Here is a 25,160-nt window from a genome sequence, read left to right on the forward strand (position 1 = left end):
TACAACATCCGGGAAAGTTTGCGTCCTTAGTTACTAAATTCATGCGAAAAATCTCCACCAAGTTGTTGTTAGCAAGTTATTTTACATAACAGCTGTCTAAAGTTGTTTGCAAATACAATACAATACAGTCTTGTTAACGCCATTGCTAACGACGGTGGATAAACCAAGCACTACTGTGGGAAATCCCGCCATGGAGATTACTAGAGGTAGTTTGGATGACATTTCCCGACCTGCATCGAGTGAGCTAACAGGTAGCCGAGTGTCTAGTGTGTCACTGTCTCAGGTTGACAGAACTTGTTGCAATACACCATTGTCCCTTGTTGTTTTGACCAACGATGCCGCTGATATTCAGGTAAGGAAAGGAGATGCAATTATACGTTGACTCTACGAAGTTAACCCCTAGCAATACGAAACTCGTGATTATTACTAAACTGGATGACATCATTGCATGATAACTTTATAAAACAATTCCCATTAGGACCAGAGCAGCTCAAACCCAAATATAATCAACTCCTCAAGTCCTGACCAAGGTGAGTGTGCTATCTAATGTGCAGTGGACCTAAGAGTGCAAGACACATCTCACTTCCAGCAATACATTATTTGTCAGGATGGGCCAATCTATTATAGAATACTTTTGCTTCTGTCAGGTCAGTACCATGCAGATGCCACTGATGAAGAGAATGGAGATTCTAAACTGCAGGAAGCCACTGAGGAAATGAGAAGACTTGAAGAAATCCTGGCTGCAAAGACCTGCAAAGAAAAAGAAGTCAAGCGTCAAGGGAAAGAACTTAAGGAGAAACTCTGGCAAGAACTACTGGTATGCACAATACTTGGTACTTATGTGTGTTGCCTATGCACTAGTGTTCTTTTAGATAAAAAAAAAAAGATGGTCTTTTTATCACTTGAGATATCCATGGTGTGATGCGACACTTTGTGCAATTTTCTGCAGCAGAATAAGCCCAAATGCCGCTCTGAATGTGCGCATGAAGCTATGAACACAAGACTGTTTTTGGCTCTGGAAGCACCCAGCGGTAAGCATAAGCCATGGTATACAGATCAGCAACATTGTTACAAGACTTGTCATATGCAGTCACTCAATGAGACGTTTGTTTTTCAACTCAAAGGGCCCAAAGAGGAGGCTGACTTCATGCCTGTGTTTGGAACTCAAGTTCCTGAACAAGAGTATGACAGAGACAGCAGACACACAGAGCAAAGTGAGTTTGTGAAAATAGAACATAACAGAAAATTGCAACATGCTTGTTTGGGCCATTGTTTTTACTGTCCTGTTAACAAGTATGCTCTCAGTTTTATTGCTGAAATTGTACACTTGATGGCGCCATGAGCTCAGGAAACTTACTGCTGCTGCTTTTGCACTTCTGTGCAGATCAGTGCAGACAGTACTGCACCAACTCTGACATTACTGTGGTTTTCCATATGTGAATTCCTCACAGTTTACCCACTGTGCTACCCATGAACAATTTCCTGATCAAGATCTTGTGGCTTTTTGTATGATACTCTGTTGGTCCCCTGAAGGAGAAATTCCCAGCATCAGCTATAGAACAGCACCTCTGGAGCTGGCAGGGAGTCAGTGTATTGCTCAGTGACATGCTTGCTGTCATATGGCCTTGAACTTGAAGGACAGTCTTCCCACTCACTCTGCCACCCTGCTGCCTAGCTTTAGAGGGGCTCATTATTTACAAATCCTTCCTAGTTCTCTCTGTTTCAAGATTATTTAGATTGCAAAGTCTTTGATCATGTGAGTAAGGTGATAATATATAAACTCATACTTGAAAAATGACTGTGTGTTTTTTGTCAGAGTTGGCTAATGGTTGTTATTAGAGGTTTGACTTATGTTTTCCATATTTACCTGCTGGAATCTCTTGTCTATCAGATGAAAAGAAGCCGGCCAGCACGATAGAGTCATTTGAAGCGGGCCATGAGGAGACGGGCCAAGAGCAATCCGAAGGCAGCCACTGTGGAGCTTCCAAGGATAAGAAAAAAGAAAAAGACTTTGTGAAGAAAAATATTGAGGTATGTCCACAGAAGTCAAAGTTCATGTTAGGCCAAGTGCAGCGTCTGCGTATATCGCATGACTTTGAACAAGTCTCACGACTGTTTTTCCACTGAGGAAAATATTTATCTGTCTCCTGTTTAAAAGAAGGAGAGGTTTAAGCCTAGGGCACCGTTGAAAAGAACCGCAGTGTGATGTGAATGATAATTTTCTTCCCCATGTTGTGAAACGTAATAGCTGGCCAGTGGCATGGGGGGCCAAGTGCTCATGACCCAAGCAGAGAGGGAGCGTCTGGCCGAGCTCCTCAGAGAGGTGGAGGAAGAGGAAGAGGACAGTGCCAGAGGCGCAGACAGCGAGGTAGGCGGACATGAAGCCATAATGGAGAACATATGGTGGAGGATGAGACCTCCACATCCAGCGGTCTTATGGGGAGCAGTGTTAAAGTACATGATCCCATCCACTGGTTGTTCCCCTGCTTGCTACCGAAACCAACATTTAGCTCTTACATTTACTATATTAATTATTTCATACTGGTTACAAAGGAGCTGTTGTTTCCATAGCGCGGTATTTAGTCACAGTATTTGATGACCATCTAGACAATTACGTTTTTTTCTCTGATCATCTCATTGTTGGAATATGTTTTACCATTTAATGCGATTGGCCTGTAAGATGTTATTAAATTTGAAGAGGCCCAGTAACTCAGCCACACGCTGGCCCACAGAACAGCACATGGAGTAACATTGGTCAGATATCCATGTTTTGATGACCGCTTGGCAGCAGCGGCGGCCTCTGGGCAGAGGATTCCTCAGAGCAGTTCATATTGTGAACCAGATGTCAAGTGCCGCATGCAGTTCACGTGGAATGCCGCATGTTATGGATCCATTTTATTAATCGCGCTTTCACAACCTTTCCCTCTGTGGTGTTTTGTGTGAAATTCAGAAGCCAGGATCCTTCGTATAGAGCACTTTCACATGCTACACTTGCACTATAACTCACAGCGTGGGTGTGCCGATGGAGCGTAAAGCCAAGAGACGGAGGCCTCTCGTGTCCCTTTGATGATTCATCTGAGAGCCTTCGCCACCTGGAGCAGGAGAGTGTTTTGCTGTGCGCTCACCTACGCCATCCAAACTTCAAATGTTTTCATTTTCAATTGTAATTTGCCTTAATAGCCCGCTTGGCAGTTGTGGAGCCCAGTTTGAAGTCAGATGGGATGAAGCTTACCGGGAAGTGAGAAGGGACCTAGACTAGTACTTACCTCTCACATACGGTACCATTTAGTTTGATCCCGACAGCCATGCATCCGTGGGACAGCTTGCCAAGTTTTTTTTTTTTTGACGTCTGGCTACTCTATTTATGATGTTTTCCTTGACTTTTAGAAGAATACTGCAGTAATTGTGGCGGCAGATACCAAATCAAGGGGAGCGCAGATGCTCAGGGTTCTTTTATTGGCTGGAGGAAGACTTCCTGTTATTGTGAAGCATGCTGTTATGAATGGCCGAGAACAGCAAGCACATTATTTATGTCACCAGGACTTTGGCAGTGACAAGACCTTAGTTCTGTGGACTTCACCCAGATCTTGGCAGAATCCCCCAGGACGTATCAACCACTAGCCACTGCTCGCTGTTTGTCTCTCTTGACACATGTTTGTGATGCTGCTGCCCTGCCTCCCTTCCTAATAAGCTCCACAGCTTCATGTAGTACAGGTAACCTCAGGCAGTAAAACAGTAGGCGTTAGTAACCTTTGTCATCTCCTGTATAGACGCTCATCTCTTACCCCAGGCCTACCACTGTAAGGATCGTAGGATAAACCACAGTATTCATCCTCAAGGGGACTGAAGAACAATTGTATGATGATGCCTTCACAAAAGTGATAATTGAGTATTATAGAACACGTAGTTCCAGCCTAGCAATCTGATTGGTCAACATGATGTTCCAGCTGTGCATTGAATTTCCGTGCTTTATTAAAAAAAGGAATTGGTTGATATACTAATGTCTGATAACCAGGGAGCTAGTTATTCTTTCCTATGTAGAATCCCAGTGAAGAACACCCTCTCTGGTAATATTAATATGTTCTAGTTCTTTCTCTCGCTTATACGTCATCTTAACAATAAGATCAGTTTCAATTAACATCTTGGTCTTGGCTAACGGGACCGTGTCAATGTGTCAGTGTGTCACATTCAGAGTAGTGCAGAGTACAGGGTAGAACTGTAACTTCTAGTTTTCATTTTGGCTCTTGACTGCATCTCACTTTAAGTGGTGGGGAAATTCTATTGATCCGTCATTGAGAAGGCATTACAATGGTCTAAAGAGGTGCATTTGAATGCAAAGGACCAACCAAACCCTGTGTGACATCTGGGAGTGAAGTGTCAAACCAAATCCAAATGAACTACTGTAATGGTTAAACATAGGAGTCGGCTTAGGTATAATCACAAAGGATCCATACATACGAGGCATGAATGGAAATGCATTTGTGGGTCTCACTCGTTAAGTCTTGGCTTTGTGCTGTGCTGCGTCTTGTTAATCAACCCCTTTTGTTTGCTGATCTAATTTTCGACTGCTCACCCATCGCAGTGTGCTGAGGTCACAGCTAAGAAGGGCTTGGCGCTCTCTGTGGGTTTGTGAGCTTCTTTGGCCTTTGAGCATATAGCACCAGGACCGCAACACAACGCTTACCTCACCACTGGGCCCCGATGGGCTCACCACCCACCCGCTGTTTCCTTATGATATAATGGGAGCCTCAGTGGGACAGTCAATCATTGTGAGGAAGAGGCAATTGTTAAATCCTTGGCATTTGACTATAAACTTGGCGAGCTGTGTGGAGAAGACTGATCAGCGCCCTGTTCACCATCCAGAAGTGAATACCAAGTGCTGGAGTCAGACGTTTACCTCTCCTCCATTTGAGGCGTCAGTGTTGTGCTAAGTCATAAGCTATGGATAGATGATGTTTAATAGTCCGCTGGGTTTAGGCTGCAGATAAACAAATATAGTATGGGTTATGCTCAATGTGCCGTCGCTTATGTCAGTGATGTTTCTCTTCCAGGAGGACATGCGGGCCGTGTCGGTCCTGACAGGCCAGGGCTACAGCCCAGAACCATCGCACCTGGAGCAGTTGATTGACATCGACTCCAGAATCCGCCTTCTCCTTCCCGCTGAAGAATTTCTCTCGGTGCAAAGCTCCTACACGAACCTCAGCGTGTCTCAGGTATGTTCCCAACAGCCCTACTGTCTGCGCTATAATCGCTCTGGGTTCTCTTAGAGTGCCATTAACTCGTCCAGACACCATCCACGGCTGCTCTGACTCATTAAGCCTCATTACGAGATCAGCGCAGTAGGACATTGATGGCAGCGTCTTGTAAAATCTTTTGTTATTGACCCTCAGGGATTCATACCCCTCTTTGGAAATGGGGAAAAATAGTATTGTGTAAGGTTCTGCTCTAATTTGGAGCTAAAGGTTGACTCACTGTTTCCATAAGAAGGCTATACTATAAAGCTTCGTGTACATCATTTGCCTCTAGTAAACTTTACAATGTATAAATATTTGCTAAAGCATCATTATGCTTTTTAATATTACAAGGATTATGTTGGTAGTGAAATTTCCAGGCAGGCAATTTCCAGGTCAGTGACAAGGGTAAGTTTTATACGTTGATGCATGCATATTATAGTTATTCTATAATAACATTTGTACATGTAATTTAAATGCATATACAGCAGCTCTAATTCCCAATATTTTGTCTGCTCCCGGAGCTGCAAGTATGTATATGATTATTGACTTTCAAATAAACTACCATAACTGCTGATGCTTGCCTTTTCAAATAAATAGTCCCAGTTTAGAATGTAATGCTGGTATTGGCCACTGATCAGTACAGCGCATCACCACGTGTGAAAATGTACATCAATACCACATCAGTAAGGAGAAGCCACTTAACAGATATTTATAACTGTCATATTTTTCCAGGCCCGGGTCCTGGTTTGGGCCGGCTCCTAGACGTGAGCTCACTCAGTTATCTCAGGACCTTATCGCACTACACATTCAACGCCAGATGGCATGCTCATCATTTGCATAGACTGTCAGCGGGAAAAGATGTTTTTGAAGTCATAAAAACGTTACAATGAAATCTTGTGAATCTAGGGCCCCATTTACTACTATCACTTTTGGATGTGGACAAGGAAAAACCGTGGTCCTTGAATCCCAGTGTTGGAATCGGCCCTATGTCGCAATATCCTGAATATTTATAGTGCTGGAGGGGGGAAAGTTTTCCTGAAAGATTCGGCCTTATTCTTTTACTTTCCCACCACAGATTTACCCACCTATTCGAATTATATTAGTCTAGGCAAGTGTGAATGTCAGAGAGTCAAGCTGGTAATTTGAAGGATTCTGGTTTAAATCCATGGATCAGCAGGGAAAGTCTAGATAGACGAAGTGAATGAGTATCACACTGTGCTGCTGTCATTGTTCCCTTGAGTAAGACTCTTATCCAAAATATACCAATGTTGGGTAAGAGTCTTAAGTGGAATTGTTTATTGGCCAGTAGTACAAACTGTGATAGTACTGGGCAGCTGCTGGATGTGTTAATTTGTGCAACCCTCCCTCCACTTGCATCTGCTTCTCTTACTGTAAATAAAGAGTGTTTTTAGTCATCCTGCCTGGTTAAAAACAGTTTTAGGCGAGGTAGAGTTCCTCCATCATCTATCCATCATCTGTTCTCCATTAGTTCTGAAGCGGCCAATGCAGGCGATTCCTTTTCAAATGTTATAAAATATAAATTAAACAACGTAACACAAAACGGTTGTCTCTCAAATACCGGGTCGCAGACGATTCCTTGAACCAAATTAGAATTTTCCAAAAAATTCCTCTTGGGCCTGGAGAGCGGAGCTGTAGTTCATTGTTGCATGCAGTGTGTGAAATAAAACGTGGAAATTCTGTCAACGCCGCACCTGTAGGGTTTAAAAAATAACCATTTCTTTCCCCCCTGCCTTAATCATGTTTTACTATTGTGGCATACATTAAAGGCAGACTACACTCATGATAAATCACTTTCAGAGCCAGTCATTCATTCCACCTGAGTAGCGGTAAATCCAAAGGTGGTCGTAAAAGTAAATATGCTTTTGTTTTGCGGTCGCCTTTCTTCTCGGCAGTAGCTTGCACCAGTCAGATTTCCTAATTGAAACCGTTTGGACAGTAGTTGAGGAACCTGCTTGTGTGCGTGTTCATACCAGCACAAGCTCCAAAGTACACAAAACATAGCATCATATCTCAATTCCAACACCTCTGATTGTGTCTTGTTTCCATGTTATTAAAACATGGCACAGATTTCCCAGTTTGCTATTGGAATTGTCTCCTGGATTTAGCCGTATCAGATTGATGATGTGTCACGTTTTACACGGGAGAGGGAGTTATTCACCGCTCCTTAGTGAGTATTCACTCATAAAGGATAAGTCAGGGCTTGAATCTGTGACTGTAGACCTTGGCTTCACCCTTTTCCAAGAATCCACGATTGATATTCAGAGGAAAAACGCGGCCCGTGTTTTCCTGTGCGTTCACCTCAGCGGCAGGCCCTCTGTGACGGACTGGGCCTTGGTTGGAGCCTGTGAGGGTGGATCCAGCCTGTGGGGCCTGGCACCGGCCCGGGTCCTGCCACAGGGGAGAATCCGCCCCCCCGTCAGAACATAATTACAGGGCTGCTGAAGGTGGAGAGGTGCCAGCTCCAGAAAAGGCACAAGCCTATCCCTCTCATTTGGAGATATGAACATATGCAGTAAGGCTTACTACATGCAAAGGCTACTGTAAACTGGATGGGAAGACCGGTATCCCATCTAGCCTATATTACATACTTATCATCTACATATAGCATTACGTTTTTGTACCCAAGCGTCCTCGCCCGCAAATGAATGTGTTTTATTTCATGGCAGCAGATGAAAAAGGCTTGGCCCTCTCTGCATGCTGCCTTCTTCTCAGACACAAGGTCTTTAGCGATACAACATACCGAGGCACTGGAACTAGCTATTTGAAGTTCTCTCTCATTTCATCTCTGTAATGCAAACCACTGGCAGGTGGATACTGTACTGACTGAATGGAAGGTGCACAGATCCTTGAAAAATCCATGTCGTTACATGGGCCATAAACCACAAGAGGCTCGGTATTTGCTAATGCTCGGAATCGGCCCTCACATGGACGCTTCGCAGTGTGGGTGAGGCGTCTGGCATGGAGAGTTTACATGAGGAAGGCCTGTGTATTCCTTCCTTTGGTTCTTGGGAAGAGGTCAGATAGCCACACATCCTACTTGAATGATCTGGATTGAATGGAATCAAAACACCACTTTCTTCCTTGAAATGCGATATTTTTCTTGGACACCGGTTATATTGTGCCTGTGACAACACTGCCCTTTTGATTTCTTTCTCTACTTTTCTCAGGCTTCGGCTGAAGTAGCCTTTTTGTCATTAAAACCAGCTGTTGGCACGTAGCGTTAATGTACAATACACCCCTCCTACTGTACCAGTGTGTGGTAACGCCTGCACCACCCACATGTTAAAGCCAGAAGAGCGGATTCTGTCATGAGAATCAGCTGGTGTTGGGTGTTTGGTGGTGTATGTGTGTGTGTGTTTGTGTGTGTGTGTGTGTTTGTTTCACAGATCACAATTACATATGCCATTCTTTTTAAATGTGGGTTTGAAAGTGTGGTTATGATGAAAACTAATGCATGGGATTAGGGTTTTCACTGTATTTGATTGCACGTGATTCCTCCCCCAATCAACAAGGCTTAAACTTGTATGTTTGCTTAGTAACTCCAACATTGTTATTGTTGTGTGTTGGTTGGCTGTATTTGGATTTAAAGCTATGAGGTCACTTAGTCACATTATGTGGTTGCTGATGTGAACCCATGGTTTCACTACAGCGAATGGTGAGTCACAGACCAGAGACCAGAGACCAGAGACCAGTGCAGGAAACGCCCTTTTGACCAACACAGTGTGGCCGGCACATGAGGGTTGTCGGTCTACTATACTTTGCAAACATATCTCATTTGATTTTGTCACATCAGCAGCTGTGGAAAAGCTGCATTCATCTTATATTCATCTAACATGTAGGCAAAAAAGCTAGGACTATATAACACAAGTACTTATGTTGTATCACCGAGCCTAAGCTGTATTACAGTTTGTGACAGATGAAATGATACACAATCATGATGTTTCTAAATGTGTTACACTTGTGTCAAGAGTGCCACACAATGGTAATCCACATTTTTATTGTCTTTCACATTAAAGGTTTGGTTTGATCAGTAATCTTCTTGCCAGATGTATTGTGTGCCTTGTCCTCAAAATAGAACTAAAACTCGAATATTTATAAGAAAAAAATAGGGCTCAGCGTAATTTTCATCAGAACAATATGTTTCTATTTAATCCCTAAGACAGCAGGAAGAAGAAGAGACATTTTATTCTCGGTGCCAAGGAAGAAACTGTCCTTTCTGAAATAAAAAGAAGATACTGTCCCCGCTGAAGTATTGAAAACATGCTAATCTGCAACAGAAAAGAGATGTGGATATGTTTTGTTCCTTGCCGATGGCTGAATGTGGCTGAATCCAACTCTCAGTACTTGTCACACTGGTTACCCACTTGCCATTTGTATTAGCGTGAAAAATGCTGGAAATGATAGGGAAAACACAATGGAAATCAAAGCGTATGGCACTCTGATATCATCTATCGACCACTGTGGCCTAGCTGTTGTTCTGCAGGGAGATTCGGCTGGGTGGTTATGTCATGTTGTCATGTGGCACGCTTGCTGTTTTTCACAAGGGCAACTTGGCTAAAAAAGAATAGACTCCACGCCCTTCCCAACCGTATAATTCCCATGAGACCCAGTTTATTGTCTTCTTATAAACATCTCTCCCAGTGGTGTTAAGTGCTTTAGAGTGGCTTGTCTCTGTCATGGTTGAGATCTAACCTCTGTGTGTTCCCCTCATTAGTTTGATACTACACTGGATTATTCAGTCAAAGTCATTTGCAATTAACAATAAGTGAAGGTTAAAATATTCAGTAAGCCGTAGTTTGCCACTTAGCGGTTCTATAATGTTATTGACGTAGCCATTTATTTTGCAGTAGGACAGGAAATTATCACATCCCATTGTAGTCTCTATATGTGAATGCATGGCTTGGCCCACTGTGTATAAAGCCTCACTTTGACGGTGCTCACAGTTCCAAAATCTGTCTTTAATGAATGAAAAGCACCGCCTCATTGTGCAAGATTGTTAGCAGCTGCAATGTAGGTCAGATATTGTGCTTGACACTATGTGTGTCACCAGAAGGATTCTAAGAAGTGCAAAAAGATGCTTGAACATCTCTTCCCTCCAGATGCTTTCAATAAATATTTAAGATGGTGTGTTTCTTAAGCTCCTTCTTTGAATTTATTTAGTCTGTGTCATATTTGGCAAACATTAATACTACTTTATATTATGGAGGGCAATGAAGGAAAGCGATGCTGGGTGGAAGCAGTCCTATGAGTCTTCCTTAACCGCAGCACAAGCCATAGACTGTGTCGTATTTACATTGGTTAGGGAGAATCACAAATGCAAGGTTATCCAATACAGTTGATCATGCTTAAGCACAGAATTTCCACATCATGAACAGTAATGACATCAGACAGATCAGATCCTCAAATTGGACATTTTTCAGATCTTTGCCTGCGCTGTGCCCCAATTGTGTATTATGCTTGTAACGAGAAAGTGAGATTTTTGTGGATATCTTAGCACAGTGTTGCATTCAGTATGCCTTTTTGATCGTTGGATGCAGCATGAGGTTTTGATCTGTGCAACAGTGATTGGTCCAGACCACCCTCACTTCCCAAAAAGCAACTATAAAGACCAGATGACCCACAAGTGAATCTTCTAATACTTCAGGAATGCTCAGCAATCATCAAGTCATCTAGCAGGGATCCAACATGCTGTTGTAAAATCTTAACTACTGGAGGGGAAAGACGTGGACACAAGCAAATATAATATCTGGGACATTTAGAAGATGTTGATATACATACCTGACATTGTCTCTCATGGGGTGGTGTTTTGCCCAACTATTTTCTCAGTGCTAGATAGATCTGTGGTCTACTTCTGCAGAGGAATAGGGAGGGGAGGAGATTACCATGGGATAGACTTTGCCTTTGTGCAAGGTGAGTGGTGCATGGTTAATGACTTGTTGTTGCGTTACCCTTCTTGCCCAGGTATCAGCATGCAGGTGGGTATATAACCGGCTGACAGCTGTGCTACAGCACCTCTGCCAATGGCTGCGGGTCATGATTGGGCAAGATGTCAGCCTGAGAGAGGGAGAGAAAGAGAAGTGAAGAGACTCCCAGCCGTAGCTTGCGAGCAGCAGAGTTCTCGGTGGGAGCGCTCGTGGCGAGGCATGTGGACAGGCCTTGGCAGGTAGCCTGGGTCCACGTGGCACAGCCAGAGCCTCTACTACACTCCTTCAGATTAGCACGGAGACAGAGAGAGCGGAGCATGCTGTTCTCGACAACACCAGCCATCTCTGTGTGAGTCAGCATGGCTGGCTCCTCTTTTCATCATAACAGCAGCAGCGTCCCTTTTCACTGTGCAGCCAGACCCATCCAAAGGCTATCAACAAGAATAAGTGTCCACAGACACGGGGCACTACTTTGTTGATTAGATTTGCAACTGGAATATAAACTACACATATTACTTTCCAATCAATAGAAATTGATTTCTAGAGTAGAACATATTATAAGGAATTATCTTGGCAATAACAAAAGCAAATTGTTCACTTTCAATTTTTATAGACTGTTCTTCAGTGAATAACACTCTTGATATAATGAAGGGCCTTGGTCAAGGGCACTGTGCCATCCTCTTATTTTATGGTCACTTCCCTGGAGTAGCCGCCTCAGAAAGCACTGGCCCTGTTCTGCTTGTCTTGAGCGTGTTGACAAGGGCATGAAGCACTTCCAGTGGCTCTTGTTGTTTTAACCTTGGTCTGGCTTCCTACAGTGCTCCTTAACTCCTAATGCCAGAAGCAGTCTGAAGCAAACAACAGCGGGCTTGTAACCCTGTTGCCACATATAAATATACACATAGCAGCAGGACGCAACAGAACACTGATACATGTGGGTGACCCAATCATTTGTCTTGTTATTGTTGCTGTTGGTGAGCTGTATCCAAGAAGGCGCCTTTGTCAGGGGATCCAGCTGTCGTATTTGGCGAAGCGCACCACAGATGCGACCCACATTGGAGCGGAGAAGAAGCTCCAGGCTACCAGTCTCAGTGGCTCCCTCCACTGTCTCGCAGAGCGACTATGATTGACGTGATAAAATTATGTGTTCATTTTAGTGGGAACATCAAGATATAGTGCACTCTGTATTGACTGAGTACAAGTGAGTGTCAGGCATCCAAGATTCATTTTGAATTAATTAAAAATGAAGTGTTTGGCATAAAGAGATCACTAGTATTTCTCCTATTTTGTCATACTGCACAATATTGGATCATCCATCAACCATTGCAGCTGTTTCACACTCATCAACCATGACAACCTCTGGATGGAATGTAGTGCTGCTATTTGAAATGTTAAAGTTGATCACAGGATATCAATACCCCTTTGATAAATGATCAATGCATGCTTGATTAAAGTTATCTCAAAGTCAGCCAAATATTAGACTGAGAATGGTTTTGCTTTTGGCAATTGGCAAGTCATTGAATGGTGTTTTGTTTCATATTATGGCAACAAAATCTGAATTGTGAGGTTTTAGAGAGCCAGCTTCCCAGGACTCACCTTAGCATGCATGGAAGACCTTTTCCTATATTTTTCCAACATTCATTCTGTATTCAATTTAGATGGCAATCGGTGTGATTTAGCGTACATATGACATACTTTTAATCTACATTGCCACAGTTAATACCAACTTATGACTAAGAATGTAGCATGTGAAATGTCAAGACATTCATTTGATATTTCATCAACAGGCTCACATACGTTGCTGTAAAACGCTAATCATGTTTGACATGCTTTTCATACTTAAAGAAAACAAAGTCCAGATCCTTGCGGCCTCCCAGAGATCTCGTGACCCAGATAGGTGATTGTGATTATTGGAGATCTTCAACAGCATGTCAAGTGGCTGCTCAGTGGAGAGCCAATTACCAGCGTTTTGCTGACGTTCAGATAACCTGAGCCCCGGTCTCTCCCTGCTCTCTCAGTCTGACCCCACATCCAGCTTCAGCTCTCACACATTCCAGGAGCAGACAGAGTGCTCTGAATAGGCACACAAATACTGTAATGTGTTAGAACAATAGCTGGAGTCTGTTAAGGTCAAGGAACATTATTCCCTCAGTATTCTCTAAGAAATGAATCACTACTACAATTTCACAGAGATTAGTCTACTGTGTTCCCTTGCCAGTGCCTTGGAAAAGGATCTAAACGTGTTGTACTTCTTTGCTATAATTGCTTATATCTGCTGTATATCTAGAAACATTTTTAACCCAGAACTGCTGTGAACAAGTTACAGGGCGATGAATCCTGGATGACAAGGAAGATGAACCCTACATCAATGTAACACTAACCTTTCAGCCTTGTCTTTACCTGTACAGCATAGCTAACTTTTGATCACATACAGTATACAGTAGTCCTCCCTTTTCAAAGCAAGTATATATCCCAAGTTTTCCAGTAATGTCAAATCAAGTTAGGTAGCATAGAATGTAAGTAATGAGGGCGATAATGATGTAAAGGTACTGTTATAACTCCGCATTTCAGGTTGAATGTCTCAGCATAAGCACTGGAGTTTAAACATTTTGTTGTTTGTTCAATCAGAGCATGCTGCTGTAAGCATATTGTAGAATTTTCTATGGAGAATTGGTTAGAAGTAAAAAAGAAACGGAATTGTAATATAAAGGTGGAGTCTTTTCCCTTTGACCCCACCAACAGTCTGCATGAGCAAAACATCTCCTCTACACTGGTTCCAGTGGGAGGGGAGAAAAGTGAGTGTTGACTGAGACCCAGACGTCATCTGACTCGGCCAACTGAAACACTAAAGTAGCATATATGACAAACCACGTAAATCCCTTCAGCTTTGCTTGATTTTTCTCTGTTGTTACTAATTTGTGACTATGAAAGAGCATTAGAAGATCCAAGGCCAGGACACATACAGCCAGGAACGATCATGTGTAATTTGTGGACCATCTGCCTTTGCTCTAATTAGGGTCAGATCAGTAGTGTATATACTAGTCATTGAGAGACACTGTGGACTTCATCTCTGTTCCACTGTGCATGTTCATAGCTGTGGTCTTACCCCTTTATTACATTTAATAGAAATAACAGGGTGTTAATTTAGCCAGGTAGAATAGGTTTAATACAAAATATACCGACAAGCATCCCGAATTGCATCAAATTTTGGTCAGTGATAGCTTTATTAGTGCTAGACCTCGCAGACAATTTTGCAGTTCGCTGTCTATAGTTATTGAAAAGTAGGGCAGAAGTAGCTGTCTTTTCCAAATGAAATAAACCATCTCTCCCAAAGATTTGGGCTTTTTTAGAAACGTGCATTTAGTGGTGTGAGGAGGGTGGTAAAGCTAGACTTTAATTTTTATTTTGCCTGGTCGGTATGCTGTGTTTCTCACTCTGGTGCATGACAGGAGCCTGATCCCGCCGTAGTCCCGGCTTTTGTAGTCTGGATGAGTGAGTCTTAACTGAAGGGCTCTAATAACGACCACTTAAAAGAGGCTTCAGATAGAAGCTGTCATTATTTCTCTTCGGGAGACCCGGGGCACTGGTAGGTGAGGCCACACACACTTTGGAGGATTGGCATAGGAAAAATCTTAGGAATAGGAGGTTGGTGTTTCCACTACCGCAAATGTTCAAGTTAAGCTGCACTGGTATCTTTTAGTTGCCTCGAATCAGTCTGAGTGCAATGTGATGTTTAATGGTATTTGCCTATATAGACAAGGCTATATTGCTTATTGACAAAGGGAGAAGCATCCATCCTTCTACTAAACCATACTGGCCAACTGACTGAGCTCTCCTCCTGTCCTGAGTTTAACTAAGATTACATCCTATCATAAATATGTCATAATAGATTTAGTAACTTACCATTTAAGTTCATAATTTTTGCTGGATCCAGCCGTCTCCAGTAACCTACCATTTCGCAGTGAGCAAGCCTCTATTGAGATGTCTACATTTCATGAAATATCCATCAATTTCAACATTATTAGATCATACATAGGCTTGCCCGGCATGCAGACTAACCGAGAGAGATGGAGATTTCAACCGCACGGTGCTGGACGGACGCTCCAAAACAACCCTGCGGTTGGCAGCATCCTCCCAGACCCAACAATTTTTTTGACCTAGCTGCTGTTTTATAGTGCTGTTGTGTATTTTTAGAGGTCAAAGTATGACTTTACCACAGGTCATTCACTGGTCAGTGGTCAGTACTTATTTTGCCTTGCCTTTTCCATCCTAACTTGTAAAGAGTTGAATTGGGGCGGCATATTACCAATTTAACATGTGTCACTATAATGTTAGGCCAGATTCTACACCTACTGTCCGCCATGCTTTTACATCTGCAGAATCTATTCCTTCCTCACAGTGAAACATGTCAGTACCGGTGGGTTGTGTGACAGACTTATGTCCTATTTAAATATTTGGGACATCTAAATATGTGTAATTTGGACCCGATGACTTCAGTTGAGATTGTTCTCTCTGTAACCAAGCCAAGTGAAAAAGATCCTTCCTGTGGTCAGAAGGTCTTCTCATCTATCATCCGTCCATGGGATGGTCCTCCAGGCATGACTCATCCATTTCCTCCTGACCCATTTTCAGCGTTTGCTTTGGATGCAGCTCGCCACACTATGTGTCGACCCGCTGCACGTGAATGCCATAAATGTGTGATTTATGTTGGACCCCATGTGGAGTGGAGCTACAGCTGAGGTATTGAGTTTTCTCAGCTCTTATAATGAGAATGTGTTTTCGCTCTCCATGCGTGTCCAATGCTTTTCCATCAGTATAAAGCAGGATACAGACATCAGTGCAAAGTTGTCCTTGGATCAAGCAATTCATCATTAGGGCATGCCACCATGATGACATTTTAACACATAGGCATACTGTAGCTTAATAATAACTGTTGGAGGAATGGGAAACTTTCACACAAAAGAAGTAATTGTTTTGAACTATATTATGGTTTTGATTCAAATTTAAATGTTTCAGCCTTGACCTGTGGGTGTCTGTGGGAGCCCTCCAGCACCTCTTGGGTCAAATGAACGCGTCCACGTGCGAGATGAGTTGTTGAGTCCCTGTGAGAACCGCTCCTCTCTGTTGTGCATCAGGGCCGTGAATCAGAAGCTGGCTGGGAACTTGACGGGGACCCGCAGCCAGGAGAGAAGGTCCTGCAGGATATAAGGGAGAGGAGAGGGCAGGAGAGGCGCCTCCAAGAGATCCAACAGCAGCTGGAGATCCTGGGCCAGGGCCAAGAGATGACTGTGAGTTCAAAGCAGCTATGCTCGTGCACACACGCACACACACACAAACAGACATGCACACACCCTCGCATGCACACAAACACATGCACAAATACATACAGGCACACAAATGTACACACACTTATGCTATGCATGTTTACACTCCTGCGCACGTGCATGAGAAATGAATACAAGCACACAACTCATTCTCAGATTTTCTCACAGATAGATGATGAAAACACATGCATTTGACGTGTCTCTGCAGGCCTATATTTCTTTCCCATCCTCCTTTTGTCACTCACTCACTCACTCACTCACTCCCTCACTCACTTTAATGTAAGTTTTGTTAGTTAACAGTTTAACGTAAAGTTTATCTTAGGTTATCTTACAGCAAAATAATGTCAAATGCGGCTAACCAATTACACTTTAGATTTTCTCAGTGTGGAGTTTAATTCCTTGCTCTGCTTTGTTTTGTTAATGGATTTGATTTGAAGGCCAGGATGGTCATTAACTCTGCTGATGGCCTTTTGTCCTCCATGGTGTTTAATGGCGTTCTGCCCTGGGATTCGATCTCAGTGTCCCCTGGAAACCATTGAGCCCGGTCTGGTTTTAGGACCCTTTGCAGAGTTACAGCCACAAAACTGTCACACTTCCCCAAAACCCAGTAGCTAAGCACAGAACACAAGAATGTTTCAGGAACAAAGGTGGATAGGCCTGACATTTGTGACTTTAAATTCTGTGTGTAGGAGAAGGGAACATAAGAGATAGATTTAGTGGTTTGGCGATGTCATTGTTCAATGGGGTAGCCTTTCCTGACCTTTCACACCCGGCTACCTGTTTCAGCAGGATCCTCTGTGTGCTTGGTCACAGCGCTGCCGTTAATGGAAAACAACTCCAAAGATGTATTATTCTTCACCACTGTACCAGCGGATCAGAGCTCACCATGGTGAGCCACAACATGATGTATACATGCCTAATTTAAACATAAAAAGATGCCCTTCTCACTCACAAAACTGCGAGGTGATAAAAAGTTACAGTCACAGCCACGCCCTTACATCAAACAAAGCCCCATGCCATGCGATGGAGACCTATTCTTGGCCTAATTAAGGAGAAACAAATGGAATTTTTTTTGCTAATTAAGTTGAGCTTCGTTTGAGGAAACTGTTCTCTCATTATGATCACAAAACATCAAAACCACCAGTCTCTTAACGACTGCTGTTGCTAGACGTTCACTGCGCTTAGCTGTGTGTCCCAACATTTTATATGTTACTATCACTAGACATTGAAACCCAACAAGTGACTGCAATGTAAACGGCACACTCACTCATGTATATTCTTAGTGCTATATGGCTTTTTTTGTGGTCAGAAAAGATTTAATTGTATAGAATTTCTCTGGGAGCGCATTCTTAAACAGTTTCACACAGCTACAGCACACTCATAAAATAGTTGACTTTGATTTGAGAACATTGCCCTAACTCAAATGTCTGTTCACATGACTGCTTCTGCGGCTTCAGTGTGTACCGACTGCGCGGGTGTGTGCATAGCTCTCTGGTGGTTTACAGCACAATAACCAAGAAAGGGCCAGTTTGTGAATAAAATAAGAGTTTAATCTAGTATGAATATGATGACAATAGGTTAGAGAAGAGTGAGAAAAAATAATTCAATTACAAACAGTTTAGCATAGTCTTTGTCTACATGAATTAAGCAATTGAAGTCATTAAGCAATTCAGGAAAGGGGGGCATCCTTTCAGATTAATAGATCCAAATCATTAGATCCCAACATCCTAAAGCATTATTTAACTTCAGTTACACATTTTCACTTTTTTAGCATACATAGCTCCAGCTCATATTAGTCAACCACCAGTATTACCTGCCATAGCTATGAGGTGATATCACTCACTTGGAATTATTTGAAAATGTAGTCCAAGACGTCATACTTCTAACACATATACAAACTATGCTAATATGACCCAGATAATATTATTTATTTCTGTGCTCTGTGTCAAACCTTTTAAGAAATAATTTTGGCTGCTAACGATCACTGATGACAACAGTTGGGAAACAAAGCCTTAGTGCCAGAGGTGTCTACATTCCACTGGCAGCTAATGTAAGAGGTTGCCTGTTCATGAATTTGCTTGAGGTATGTATGTTTAAAAATAAAAAATGTTTTTGCTGAAGCGAAATATCACTGTAAACTACCTGGAATTGATGGATTGGATGTTGGATGTGTTCCCTCTGAGGGCTTTTAAAACAGAGAAGTATGCAGCCCCCGAATCATGTTTAGTCTGGGCTGCTGCTGGAGTGTAACACCTTTTGTAAAGGTGGAAAATCTTGAAACGGTTGCTCTCCTACATTGTTGATGTAATTCAGGAATGACTGTACTGTAGCTCTCTTGCTCTTCTTCAGTTTGATTGATTCCAGTGTGGTATTAAGGCTGTGCAATAGCATTCAAGTGTTAGTGTAGAGGTCTACCTGATTTATTTCTTTGCAGTGATTTATTTATACAATAGCTGTATTGTGTTGGATTCAGATCTGAGACCAACATGATGTGCGTCATCACCGCTTCTACTTCATCCAACTCCTGAAATACACCCCCACTCCCGGTGAAATTCATCTCTTTGCCAAGGAATCTCTCCTCTCGCCTCTCATTTTCCAGCTTACACTGTTGATAATATTACCCTGTACAGCAGGACCTTGGCCTTACTGATACAAAGGAAGCAACTGTCCCCAAGCACTTGGTATGATCCTCATTGTTCTCTAGTGTGTGATGATGATTTTCTTTAGAACTACAACAAAGAGGACTGATTTACAGAAAGTGGAGATAACACAAGTTCCATGGGACTTCCCAACAGTTCAAGTGAAATCTGCTGTAATGGATGCTCAAAAGCTGATTTGTTGCTGGTTTTCCCGCCACCTCGTTTGGCTGCGTTCCTAAATCAACCGCAGAAGGAAGGACAATCCCAAAATTTACAGCAAGGCAGGATGGCTCCAGCAGGACACCCTCGCTGTAATCAGGCCAATGTCATTAATCATATCAGTCTCACATTAGCCAGGATCTCTAGTGACAAGTCTGACTTCTTTATATGGTTTAAAGATCTGAGAGCAATGTGAGCAAAGATGGATTTGTGTGATTCCAGATCTGTCACATTATGCATCCTGGTGTGATTGGATGATAAAAGTCGCCATGAAACGACAAGAAGCAATCATACAGTATTAGAATGAAACCAATACTATTAGAATGAAACTGATAGTGTATAGAATTGAGCTAGAGGATGCATGAGAGCAGAGCAGGTTGTAGTACATATACACACACTTTCAACTTAAAGTTGGCACCCGACCACGGCAGGTTGAAGCTGGCCTGAATCTGTTATGTTCGCTATTCAGACGTTGGGCCCCGTTGTTCTGCCAACTCAGCAGTCTTCTTTTTCCACAGAAGACTGGTCAAGCTCGCCAGAGGACAGGAGCCAGGAGGAAGAGGGGATTCTCCCCTCAGCCTCGCTCATCCTCCGATCTACTTCCTTGCCCGGACGGCTCTTGGCTTTTGGCTATTGACACTGTCTGCTACTGTCTGCCACTGTATGATCCCCTGAAATAGAGAATGCAGCTTCGCACCATTAGTGTAGCAGCAGGTGGCTTTGAGTGCTTGGACATCTCATCCATGCACTCATTCATTTGGTCAGTCACTCTCCATTTCATCCTGCACTGCAGTGTTTCCCAATCCAGTCCTCAAATCCCTGTGCTGCAAAATAGTGTTATCATGACCACAGATGGACTTAAATGAACTGCCCCAGGAAAGGCCTCTAAGGTTCTGAGGAAAATGACCACATTACCTGACATTGACGCAAACCTGTTTCTTTCTTCTAACCTGTAATGACGCACTGACAGCAACCCATTGCACATTGATGTCATAGGTATACTATAGCAGAGAATAGCACTGGCGTTCCTCGTGAGTAAGTCTCTATTATCTGAACCGGAGCACACAGTATGTGCTGAATAGAATTCCTCCGTCTATTAGTGGAGCTCTGGCCCCCGGGTCTCTTTGGCTGAGAAAGCTGAGGTATGTGACTGAAGTCAGTGACCCTGTAACACGAGCAGCCCACGCTTGTGGTAAACTGGCCCTGAACCCTGTGTCTACAGGAGCCCAACAGTGAGCTGTACAGAGGTGGTGGTCCGTAGTGGGATGGATAGCTGGAGGGCCGGACAGCTTTGGTGTTGTCACATTCATCCCCTGCTGGGTAACTGAGACGGGACAGTGACCGAGAACCTTTATCTTGTACTAAAGGTCTGGGGTCGGCCCACCCTGCCTTTGTTTGTTGGGAGAGGAACTGGATTCCTCTGTCTGGAGGGCGAACGACATGTTGAAGTCGTCATTTCGGTGCTATTCACATGCACAGGGAAGAGAAATAAGGGATTTGCAGTGTTTCAGTGTGACAAATGACAAGTGCATGGAGTCGAGATGACAGCATTGTCAAGAGTCGCTAAACAGGGACTGGGAGCAGCGGTCTCCCCTTGCACTTATTTTCTCTGCACGTGGCTTTGTGTGGCTGCAGACCAGACTGAGATGTATACGATAAATTAATGTTGAAAAGGGAATGCATGGGCGAAGCCAGCTGGATCTGGATAGCAGGTGGCAGAGCTAGAGCTCAGGGAGCAGGGAACAGACTTGCTAGAATTCTGTTAATAACCACCAGACATATAGAGCTTTAAGATGAAATTGACACCACCTTTGTCTTTTCCAAGACACACTGATCTCCTCTCACTAGATCAGCCCACGCCCAAAAGAATCAAACTCAATTTCTCACATTTTCCTAAATAGTCATTAGAAATCATTTTACCATACTTATTTTCTTGTGACCAAATTAGTCATGTTCAGTACGTCAGTGTTCAGTATAACTGAGGGGATATGAGTCTTTCCAGAAAACTGTCAGTCAAGAGCCATAACTTTCCCCAATAGGAAGCATCAGTAAGTAGGATCTATAGATTCTCCACCTCCAGCTTGTATTTCACATGTTTATGCTGGAGGATGTATGGCTGGGAGGAAGTCTGCCTAAACCAGCTCCATGCACAGCAGCACCACACACAGCTGCACTCTCCCTTTGACTGGGGGCTGGTCGTGAAAAATTGCGAATTTTCTTGTTCAGTCTCAGTGGCTCACATGGATACTCTCACAACAGCCACTCATGGCAGCTTACAACTGCCAGCTTGCCTAGTTCTCACAAGAGTTTTGTCTTCTGCTCTAATCATCCATTTCCCAGTGGAAATTGAGTCTGATAATATCGCTGTGTTTTACAAGTGTCCAACCAGGCGTTGACTTCATTGTTCCTGTCTCGGTGATAACCCTATGGGAGAAGGGCACTGTCCAGAATCACTTCGATCAATCAAACAAATCACTTCTTATTTCCTTTGGATCGCCTTCCTGTAAACGCAGCACTTTCCTCTGCTGTTTGCTGGAATGAGTGTGGTGTCTGGGCAGCTGAAGCCTGGCGCAGAGTGGAGCCCTGGACAGAGAAGGGCTGAAGGGGCTTAAACACTGTTGCTCAACAGGCTCTGTAGAGAGTAGACAGGCACTGAGACAGACAGACAGGGGAAAACACACATCAGTCACCCAGAGACACCCCTGGCCTGCCTAGCAGTAGGGGCACCTGAGGTCAGCCGCTTTTGAAGAGTCACAGGCACTTTGTCACGGCAGTAAAAAAGTGCTCTTTCTTTCTTGCCATCTCTCTCTCTTCTCTTTTCTCTCTCTCTCTCCATAGGAAAGGCTAACATGTAGTTCCCATCTCCAAGACGGCTGGTATTAGTTAAAGGCATTTCTGGCCATTAATACACACAGGCCAGCGGGACACTTTTTTATTGCTCCATTCATGAACAGTCAAAACACTGACAAGCCTGTAATTGACCAGTGGATTTTAATGCCATGGGTTTCAAGTTGCAGTAATGGCTCAGTTATGGTTCTGCACATTTGTGTCAGAGTTGCCATTCCGAACACAATCTTTTTCTGTTAGCGAAGCCTAAACTGCACTTATTAAATCATAGAAGATAGACGGTGGATGGAGGGTCAAGCGTATCTAATGTGCGTACATGTTAAGTGTGCCAATGTGCTGTCAGTGTGTGAATTTAGTGCATGCTTACAACACATGTTTACATGCATGAACACACACACACACATACATTTACCAAGCACGTGGGCTTTTTTTTCGTCCTCCTTGGCCATTGAGAGGTGAAGGTCAAGTCCACAGGCAAGTGGGCGTGTCTTGCCATGTCAAAGGACAAAAACACGGAGCGCTGCAGCAGGGGGCATTAAGGTTGGAATGTGTCCATGGTGCCTGTGGTCTCCTGTCAGTTGGAAGAAGATGATATGCAGCATCGGGTAATTGCGGGGGTCGTAAATGAGTAACATGGCCCAACCCGTCATGACCTAAGAGGTGTCATTACATTCAGGAGGACTTTGAACATGAACAGGTTAGTCTGGGGAGAGATGTCTGTCATCAACTGGGTCCTGGCAAGGGGCTGGGGGGGTTCAGAGGGTGGTCTGGCCAGAGGAGGAATACAGATGATCGATACAGAGTATTCGCCTCGGCTGGCGGGGGGGGGGGGGGGGGGATAGATGAGACACAGGAATGTGAATTTGTCTTGAGTGGCTCAGCGGGATGTGGGGATGGAGGTGAAAACAACTGCATGGACATAATCGTCTGTCTGGCTCAGGACCGAGGGCCTGAGATGGGTACCACTATTATAGAAGCCAGCAGAGGTCAATTAGGGCAGAGACGTTCTGCTCAGGGTCAAATGGAGAGGGAGAAAGACGGCTGCACATGCTGAGAGAATGATGGCAATGATCACTATTAACCTCAGAGGTTTAAAGGTCCAGTGCAGTGAGAATTGCAAGTCTCAATTTCATGGTACAATTTAATTAACAAAGGACCTGTTAATGTAAAGCTACCCAAATTATTATAACTGTCATCATTGTGGAAATTTGACTAACGCCCTTTGAAAAATTCATGTCAGCAGAATCAAACAGATTTAGAATTCCAATCTACTTTCTGGTGTAAATGACCACCTACACCCAGGTTTTGAATGCTCTGATTGGTCAACAGTATGCATAAATAATCAGGTGTCCCATAGTCTGTCAGACAACAGCCAGCCAGCTACTTGCTAAACTAGCCAAAATCTCTGTGCCTCTGTTGTTGCTTGGTGCTGAAGTTCCAACACCCGATATTTGTTGCCCAAATATAGGAATATTGGCCTGCAGTGAAGGCACAATCATAGCAAAGGTTAGGCTCTCAGTCCTTTGTACCATCTAACCATCAAAAACTGAATAGAATGATGCTTATTGTGTTAGAAATCAACATCAAACGTTTCCTGACTGAGTTGAAATCATTGCACTGGATCTTTAAGGGTCAAGCTCTCTAAGACAAGTTTTTGGCATTATGCTCATGAAAGTTAATGAGTTGATATTATTGGAACAATTGGGCTCTTGAGTTGCAGCTGCCTAAACAAAGTAGTGTGTTCTCACACCAAGCAATGGCAGCCATCTTTGAACACTGTTTCATAAGTAAATTAGTCATCCCTCAGCGATTATTAAGATAAAGGAATTAACACATATCTGAATAAATTTGAGTGCAGAAATTCCGATTGCATTTGCCAAATAATTCAGTCCGCGATATCATATCACTCACAGGACTAAATATTGACATTTGAATTTCTGAAGCCTGTCCTCCTTATAACCTAGTTTGAGAATTTTTGGCTCTTCTCCTTGAACTCGCATGCAGTCCCAGAAGGCTCCCCGTGAAGAGTCAGACTTATCAGTAGAAAAACAACAGTCATGTCCAACTGGAAGTGTTTTAGGGAACTCTGGGAGTGTTTTTAGCCGGACACCGTCCAACTCTGCACAAGGGACTTCCACGGCAGTGCAATATATCATCGCAAAAATACCGCTGCCTATCATAGGTCATGCAGTAATGCAACATTTTCATCAGGATTTGTCAAAAACTGAGTGTTAAGCTCAGTGAAGGATGTTTTCAGTAGGAATAACTCTGAGGAGAATGTTAGGGAGATAGCAGCAGTTGTGCTTGAGCTGGAAAGTATTCTGTCTTCACTTCAGTAATAACAGGAACACATGAATCTGATGCTGTTTGGCTGTCAGATGTGTGTCAGATGTGTGTCAGATGTGTGTATGTCTGGGTGGGTGGAAGAGACACACACACACACTCATGCCTTTGTGTGGGTATGCATGTGACCCAGTGCATACATGTGTGTATAGCTGAACTCATGCATATATTTGTGACTTACAGAGAAGCAGTCTGTTGGATGAGTGTGAGCTGATGCAGAGGTGGAGCCAGGATGTTGAGGCGGGGGACACAACACCATGGGACCCTAACGGAGACACAGACACCCCTCTCCCTGATGCCCTTCTCTCAGAACTGCTGCAAGGTGCGTACACCACCAGCTTCAGCAGGCTGGAGAGTGGGACCTGTGCGGAATAAGACCCACTGGACCACTGGAAGGATTACGTGAGAGAGAGCACTGGATGTGTACATATTTCACTACCAATTATGCTTTTCACAGTGTACATTTTTAACCCAGTTAATCCTGAGTGACAGAGTTTGCAGTGTGTAAAGCTCTATTGGGTGTTCAGAGGGTCTAGGAATCTGTGTAAAGCTGTGCTTCATATTAATGTAGATACGTGTAACTATAGCCTAGCTTACACATCATGCAGA

General features: G+C 43.5%; 1 protein-coding gene across 1 annotated transcript; it reads left to right on the plus strand.

Moving 5' to 3' along the window:
- The first annotated feature begins 178 nt into the window (after positions 1-178).
- On the plus strand, positions 179-24,954 carry fsip1 (fibrous sheath interacting protein 1). The gene is made up of 10 exons (XM_078289678.1): positions 179-352; positions 479-530; positions 648-817; positions 950-1,031; positions 1,125-1,214; positions 1,892-2,031; positions 2,249-2,368; positions 5,052-5,213; positions 16,315-16,467; positions 24,735-24,954. Exons 1-10 carry the CDS (start codon positions 191-193, stop codon positions 24,924-24,926), a joined length of 1,323 nt encoding a protein of 440 aa, XP_078145804.1. The 5' UTR covers positions 179-190; the 3' UTR covers positions 24,927-24,954.
- The last annotated feature ends 206 nt before the right edge of the window (positions 24,955-25,160 follow it).

Source organism: Centroberyx gerrardi, chromosome 17, assembly GCF_048128805.1.
Source record: "Centroberyx gerrardi isolate f3 chromosome 17, fCenGer3.hap1.cur.20231027, whole genome shotgun sequence".
NCBI classification, from domain to species: Eukaryota; Metazoa; Chordata; class Actinopteri; order Beryciformes; family Berycidae; genus Centroberyx; species Centroberyx gerrardi.